This window comes from Silurus aristotelis, assembly GCF_946808225.1.
Source record: "Silurus aristotelis genome assembly, chromosome: 26".
Lineage (NCBI taxonomy): Eukaryota > Metazoa > Chordata > Actinopteri > Siluriformes > Siluridae > Silurus > Silurus aristotelis.
In genome coordinates, this window is record NC_139599.1 from 17,443,156 (window position 1) to 17,450,655 (window position 7,500).

At 39.1% G+C, this 7,500-nt stretch overlaps 2 protein-coding genes across 8 annotated transcripts in view; one reads left to right on the plus strand and one right to left on the minus strand.

The window, feature by feature from the left end:
* The window catches only part of gab3 (GRB2 associated binding protein 3), a 17,067-nt gene extending 11,761 nt beyond the window's left edge, over positions 1–5,306 (plus strand). Inside the window, exons 3-10 of one of the 2 annotated variants that reach the window (XM_083530959.1) lie at positions 1,437–1,644; positions 1,780–2,096; positions 3,126–3,181; positions 3,370–3,604; positions 4,079–4,160; positions 4,252–4,330; positions 4,434–4,535; positions 4,845–5,306. In XM_083530959.1, the coding sequence (XP_083387085.1) occupies positions 1,437–1,644; positions 1,780–2,096; positions 3,126–3,181; positions 3,370–3,604; positions 4,079–4,160; positions 4,252–4,330; positions 4,434–4,535; positions 4,845–4,958 (1,193 nt within the window). In that variant the 3' untranslated portion in view covers positions 4,959–5,306. The remainder of the gene's footprint in view (positions 1–1,436; positions 1,645–1,779; positions 2,097–3,125; positions 3,182–3,369; positions 3,605–4,078; positions 4,161–4,251; positions 4,331–4,433; positions 4,536–4,844) is intronic. The other variant, XM_083530960.1, reaches the window with a different exon arrangement.
* A 1,358-nt stretch (positions 5,307–6,664) lies between these two features.
* The window catches only part of arhgef9a (Cdc42 guanine nucleotide exchange factor (GEF) 9a), a 28,846-nt gene continuing 28,010 nt past the window's right edge, over positions 6,665–7,500 (minus strand). For all 6 annotated transcript variants that reach the window (XM_083530957.1, XM_083530958.1, XM_083530954.1 and 3 more), the window contains one exon: positions 6,665–7,500. This exon is cut by the window's right edge and continues 2,148 nt beyond it. The gene's annotated coding sequence lies outside the window, so the exon portion shown is untranslated.

Sequence of the window (7,500 nt, forward strand, 5' to 3'; positions counted from 1 at the left end):
TTTAGAGAACAACGTTACCGGCGGGGACACGGCCTCCCTGCGTTCTCATGACGCACTCGCTTTTTCCACACACCCACACACACTTTCATTACTCAAAAAATGCTGTGGAGTGTCTGTGGAAAACTGTGGTGTGTGTGTGTGTGTGTGTGTGTGTGTGTGTGTGTGTGTGTGTGTGTGTTTGTGTGTGTGTAATGGTCATGTGTTCTGTGTGGTGTGGAAAGCACGTGACTGGGAGCCGTTATGCTCATGGGCATTTTTTGCTCACTTGAGAGAAAAAAAAAAGAAAGAGAGAGAGAGAGAGAGAGAGAGAGAGAGAGAGAGAGAGAGAGAGAGAGAAAAGGATGGACATCTGCTTCATGGTCGCCTCCTGCTGGTCACATTATGTTAAAACAGCTGCATCTTCCATTAGCACACCCTCGCTGACTTCCCCTACACACACTTTCCCTCCCTGGGTTTTAGAACGAAAGAGACGCTCTATTCGTTTATCAGCCGGGGTGTGTGTCGCTACTCGATCTCTTGAAATTCTCTTAAACGTTTCCAGACAATTCCGCATATCGAGGGAGTGAATGGATAAATGAATGACGGAAGGAATGAATTTATTTTTGAATAAACAAATAAACATCTAGGGTGTTTCTTAAATGCACACTTTTGGTAAAGTATTTTGAAATAACAGTTAAGTAGAAAATTTAATATTAAAAACATACACATCCATTTAATGTAAACTATAACGTTTTATTTAATCAGTTATCAGTCATGTGCTTATCGATTACTCAATTTAATTAATGTGCTTTTTCATATTTTTTTTATATATTAAGAGAGTCACCAGTAAAGAACTTTTCCCAGTACAGATCCAGTGTCAATGTAATATTTAGAATTAAAATATTCACAATTTTATAAGATGTAACTAGTTTCTTTTCTAAACCTCTGGCGTTTTGTGCATGTTTTCAAGTTTAATAAACAAACAAACAAGAAAACAGAAAAGCCCCAAAAACTGCCGTAAATTTCGACATACTTCATATAGGAAATAGAATCATGTACGCAACGAGTAGTGACAATGCAGACCAGAGCAAAATTTACCCAGAATGCTCTGCTCGCCTTCAATGTCTGAAAAAACTAAAATAAAGTCGATTAGACGTTCTCTATTCATCCGATGCAGTTTTAGTTTTAGTTTCTTTGTTTTCCATGTGATGATATTAATTCTCGCTACTTCCATTACAGAAAATTAGCATTTCTAATTAGTATGCTATTTGCAAATGTACTTATTTCCAGAATATAGAATTAGCATGCAAATAAGTTTAAAAAGCATTCATTTAGCGTGCAATTATGACCGAAAGAATCTCATAAGTTTGAGAATTAGCATGCTAGCAATATCAGGTGTGTATCATGGTATGTGGTTAGCATTCATTTTAATTTGATTATATTTTTTGATATTTCAGAATCAATGGACAGTCTCGCACACACTCCCTCATCCCATCAACCCTCCCCCGTGCTCTCGATTCACGCCCCCTTCTCAGCCAATCAGGACACCCCGGTTATTGAAACAGACTCTGCGGCTAGAGACGAGGCCAGCGAATCAGATGCCAGCATTCCGCTCGATTATCTTTTCCTGTCTCAGTGTGAAACTGGCAGAAAGAGCATCAGCAGGTAAGCCCCGCCCATAATATTTATGACATCATCATCAATGATTTGCATTTGCGTAATATTCAACATCGAGAATGAAGAATAGATATGATCTTTAGCCCCGCCCCCTCACCTCAAACTCCAGTCGCTGTGTTTCAGGTGTGACAGCATGTCGAACTCAGAGCGTTCGTTTGAGCAAAGTTCGTTTGAGAACGTGCCCGATGACGTCTTCAGTCCCATGGCGTGTTTAGACTCCGCCCCTTCACCCTTCAGGCCGTTAGCGCTTTGCCCCGTCCGCGGCCATGGTGATGTGTTCCGATTCGACAACCCTTTTTGTGCCACGCCCCCTCCTCTCCCGCCAAAACCGACACACATGGCCGATCACCACGGTCACGACGATGCTGTGTGTAACCAGGGGCAACTGGAGCTCCTCCCACGCAGGACGTCGCTGTCAGGTGGGGAGCATTTCAAAAGAGGTATGAACACCCACACACATATACACCCACACACACGTACACTAACACACACACACACACACACACACACGAAGACAAACACACACACACACACACACACACACACACACACACACACATATATACACACGTACACAAACACACACACACACACACACACACACACACGTAGACAAACACATGCACACACAAATACACACACACACACACACACACACACACACCCTGTAGACAAACACACACACACAAACATACACACACATGTAGACAAACACACACTTGTACACAAACATACATATACACACATACACAAACACACACACATAGACACATGTAGACAAACACATGCACACACACACACAGACACATGTAGACAAACACCCACACACACAAACATACACAAACACACACATACACAAACACACACATACACACACATGTAGACAAACACACACGTACACAAACACACACATATACACAAATACACAAACACACACACAGACACATATAGACAAACACACACATGTACACAAACACACACACATACACACATTTAGATAAACACACACACATACACAAACACACACATACAGACACATGTAGACAAACACACACGTACACAAACACACACATATACACAAATACACAAACACACACACAGACACATATAGACAAACACACACATGTACACAAACACACACACACATTTAGATAAACACACACACATACACAAACACACATATACACACACACACATATAGACAAACACACTCACATACACAGAGACATATGTAGACAAACACACACACACACACACACACATATAGACACATGTAGACAAACAAACACATGTAGACAAACACACACAAACATATGTACACATGTATACACAGGTACATATATGCACACACAAACACACATACACATGTACACAAACACATACACACTTTTCAACACAGTGTCAGATGGTATGAAGAGTAACTGAAGCTCATCTGCAGGATTTTCAGTGTTTTTGGGTTTTTTCTTCAGGAGAGTTCGAGTTCAGTGCGAGAGGAAACTGGAACAAAAGACTGAGTCTGAATCTGGTAAACACGTTTATTTATATTAACTCAAGCTCTAACACACACACACACACACACATTACCTAAACACTTTGTGTGTTATTGTGTTGTTTTAATGATTAAATTTGTTTTAATGATTAATTATCTCCTCTCTTTCTTTTTCTCTCTCTCTGTCTTTCTCTCTCTCTCTCTCACTCTCTCTCTCACTCTAGCCAATGTTTCGGGTTAACACTTCCTCTGAGAGCCAATCAGATGATTTCTCCTACGTGCCCATGGTGTCTCCACCAGTCAGCTCCTCTGACACTGAAGCTGATGGCTACATACCCATGAGTCCAACCTCACTTCCTATTTCACTCCTAACTAATGGAAAACCTGAATCACCTCTTCTTCCCGCCCCTGAAATGGAGCCTCCGCCAATCAACCGCAGCCTGAAGCCGAGGAGGCGGAGTAAGACTTAGCTCAAATTTACATTCTGAGATTAATCGTCTCCCGATCAGCATCTTCTGGTTTCCATTAAACACCACTATCAGGATCTACTGGTTTCAATGTAAACTTACAAATTAGGATTTACTGTTTTCCAATAAACTGTTACAAATTTCCTCAGGATCTAATAGTTTCTACACGGAATCTATTGGTTTCTAATAAACATCAGGTTCTACTGGTTTCCTTTAAACATGTGCTCATGAGAATTAAATGACTCTAGATGTGTTTCCTCAATTTCTGTTGAGAAAATGAGTTTAGTTTGTGAAGATGCTGAGTGTCACATGACTCACCTCACCCTCAATAAGCCAAATCTATAGGACAGAAGAAACGTGGTGCTGTAGAACCTCATCATGTTTAATGTTTTCACACTCTTACTTTCAGTTCTTCACAGCGGTTTATTATTCATTTGTGTTATTTTTTTTATGTCTGTTTCTGTAGTAAAGCCGCCACCCCTCGATTTGTCCACCATAAGCGAATGCCCCACCCACCTGCCTCTGATTCGCACCATGACTGAACCAGGGTAAGGAGAATCCACTCTGATCCATGATCAATACAGAATGAGATTATTGAGATTATTCAGTGTTTGTACCTCGTCTTCCTGTATTTTCTAGTTCCTCACCTCGTTGTGTTCCATGGGACAGGGGGCGGGGCTTAAACTGCACCGATCAGGAAGGGAATGACACGCCTACGGTAAGGACTTCCCACTTCACTGTCTACGATCTGTTGTATTAGTAGTAGTTGTAGTATTATTTTGGTGTAAACTGACAATGTATACTTGTGCGTTTGTGTACAGTCATTGTTTTCTGTGTGTGACTCCGCCCCCTGGTACCGAAGCTCTTACCTGGATTACCTGTCGCTGGATTTTAACTCCGCCTCCCCCTCACCTGTTCAAAAGGTAAGTGTGTGTATGAGGCAGGAAGAAGAGGATCATTATACATGCAAAAAAATCAAATACATGAAAAGATTACATAAAATTGTATCATTATTATAAAGAGAACAATTACAATAAAATAAAAAATATACAATATAAAAAATATAATATAATTTTGAGTTTAATCCTTTTTAATAATAATAATAATAATAATAATGATAAAAAAGAGTAAACTGCATCCATCTGTTGACTTGTGATGTCATAGTTTGTGACGTCATAACAACGCTGTGTTGTTTTTAAATCACGTTTGTGAGATCTTTTTTTAATTCTCAGAAGCCTCTGCTGGACGAGCAGCGAGTGGACTATGTTCAGGTGGACGAGAAGAAGACTCAGGCTCTGCAGAACACCAGGACGGAGTGGAAGGACAGCCGGCAGCCCAAAGTGTGACGGAAAAGAACAATAAAAACTTTAAAATCGGCGTGTGAGCCGGAAAAGAAAAAACGAGTGTGTGAAGAGAAAAACGTACACTCGGTCTGCTCATAGACTTCACTCCAACGCTGCGAGAATAAACACTGAATGGAAAAAAGATAAATACAGTAATAATAATAATAATAATAATAATCACACCTTTCATGTTCAGGTACAAAATTGTCTCACTGTGACGGGTTTAAAATTCAGTCTCGAAAAGTCTCGAGTCACGAGACGACGTTTCTCTCCAGCAGAGAAATAAAGGACGAACACAAAGCTCACTCAGACTATAGCACAGAAAGACAATTAAAAAACACATGGAGGTGATTCGGGTCTGCTGAAGTGTCTCTCACTGTAATATTGTGTTAGATATTGTGTGTGTGTGTGTGTGTGTGTGTGTGTGTGTGTGTGTGTGTGTGTGTGTGTGTGTGTGCGTGTGTGTGTGCGTGTGTGTGTGTGCGTGTGTGTGTGCACTATACTACTGAACCATGGTACGGACAAAGAGTATGTGAAGATTGTTGAAGATCATCAAACAGACGAATCATAGACAGACACACAGACAGACAGTTGGTTAAGCAGAAAGACAGACAGACAGATGAATGGCTAGACAGGTAGAAACACAGACAGTTTTCCTCAGTGCAGAGTGAAAGGAATGTTGAGAGAAAATGTAATTTTTATTTGAAGTCTGGACTCGTGTGGGTGGAGCCTCAGTGACAAAACACTTAAACAAAAAGTCAAAAACGGTAAAAACTGCTGAGTCCATTAACATTTTCCTCATGCCATTAGGACTAATTTAAATTTTATAAATTGAACACAGACACACACATACACACACACACACATACACACACACACACACAGACATATACATACATACACAGACACAAATACACACACACATACATACACAGACACAAATACACACACAAACACAGACACAAATACACACACATACATATACATACACACATGCATACACAGACACACACACAAACGCTCACAGATACACAGACACACACACACACATTCAGTGCATTAACTAAATCAGAATGATTCATTGGAAGATTAAACACATGTTGAAAGTTTATAACATTTAAAGTACATTTCAAATAGATTTCATTTAATGCTTCTGGATCGTGGACCTGTTGGTTTTGTCTGTGTTTCACTGTGACGTTGTTGTGACCCAAACAAAATTCTACATTTAGACAAAAAGCAAACAAATATCTCCTTTTCACTGTGACTTCATCATTGTCTTCTGTATCATCATCTCATTCATCATCATCTTCTTCTTCATCATCATCATCATCATCATCTTCTTCATCATCATCTTCATCATCATCTTCTTCTTCATCTTCTTCATCATCACCAGCAGCAGCAATTGTTTCTTGCCTTCTTAATCAGGGTGTGTGTTGCGCATAATGACTCATGTACATTTCAAAAATAATTATTTTTCAAAGTTGGAAAAAAAGAAACTTGACCTCACAATAAATAAATACATTTGAAATGTCTGCCTGTTGTTTTCATTACCAAGAAAAAACAACAACAACAAACGGGTAACAGAGTTTAACCGACCGGTAAATGAGTTACAGTTGATTTTTCTGTAGAAGAACCACATATGGGTGAAAAACACGTGTCTTAATATTTTTGGACGTGTATCTAGTTTGAAAAATAATAAACAGGTAAAGTGAGAAGGTGTTCATATCGAAGTTTATTATGAAATATTATCATGTCAATCAGGTCACCAAATTAAAACATTAAACTGATCTTTTTTTTTTTCATAACCTAATATTTTAAATATGGCACTTAGTACATATGGTGCAACATCACTCCATCCACTCGTTTATTTTCTTTCCCTCTTCACAGTCTTTCTCTTGAATCAATAATCATTCATAATAATAATAATCATAATCAATAATAATCCACTTCCTGTCCTTCAACGACTTCGAAAAATCCAGAAAGAGCATTGACGTGGAAAAAAATCTCACGTTATAATCGTAGAATAAATAATGCTTTATATTCATACTGTAAATATCGTGATTTGGACTAAATACAATCTTAAAAAAAAAAGGAATATTCCAGAAATGAAAACCTTGTCGTGAAGATGAGAAATAAACAAGAAGAAATCCTAAAAGGCTAATGCTAGCAGCATTAGCGTGATTAAAGTTGACTTGAATTGAAAACGTCGCCTGAGAAGACACACATACCTGGGTTCCACCTGGACAGGGAACAGTGCACCTGCTTTTATTCGGGAGAGAGATCTGGCAACCAAATAATACGATAACACGATAATCATAGAGAGAAAGGATTAGCAGGAAAAAAAAGAAATTATATATATATAGAGAGAGAGAGAGAGAGAGAGAGAGAGAGAGAGAGAGAGAGAGAGAGAGAGAGAGAGAGAGAGAGAGAGAGAGAGAGAGCACCAGCTCATAAATAAACAAATAAGAAAATCCATAAAACAAATCGGATTGAGGGTCGAATAAGTCCGGGGTGCAGGTCGACTTATTTCATTACAAATCAGATT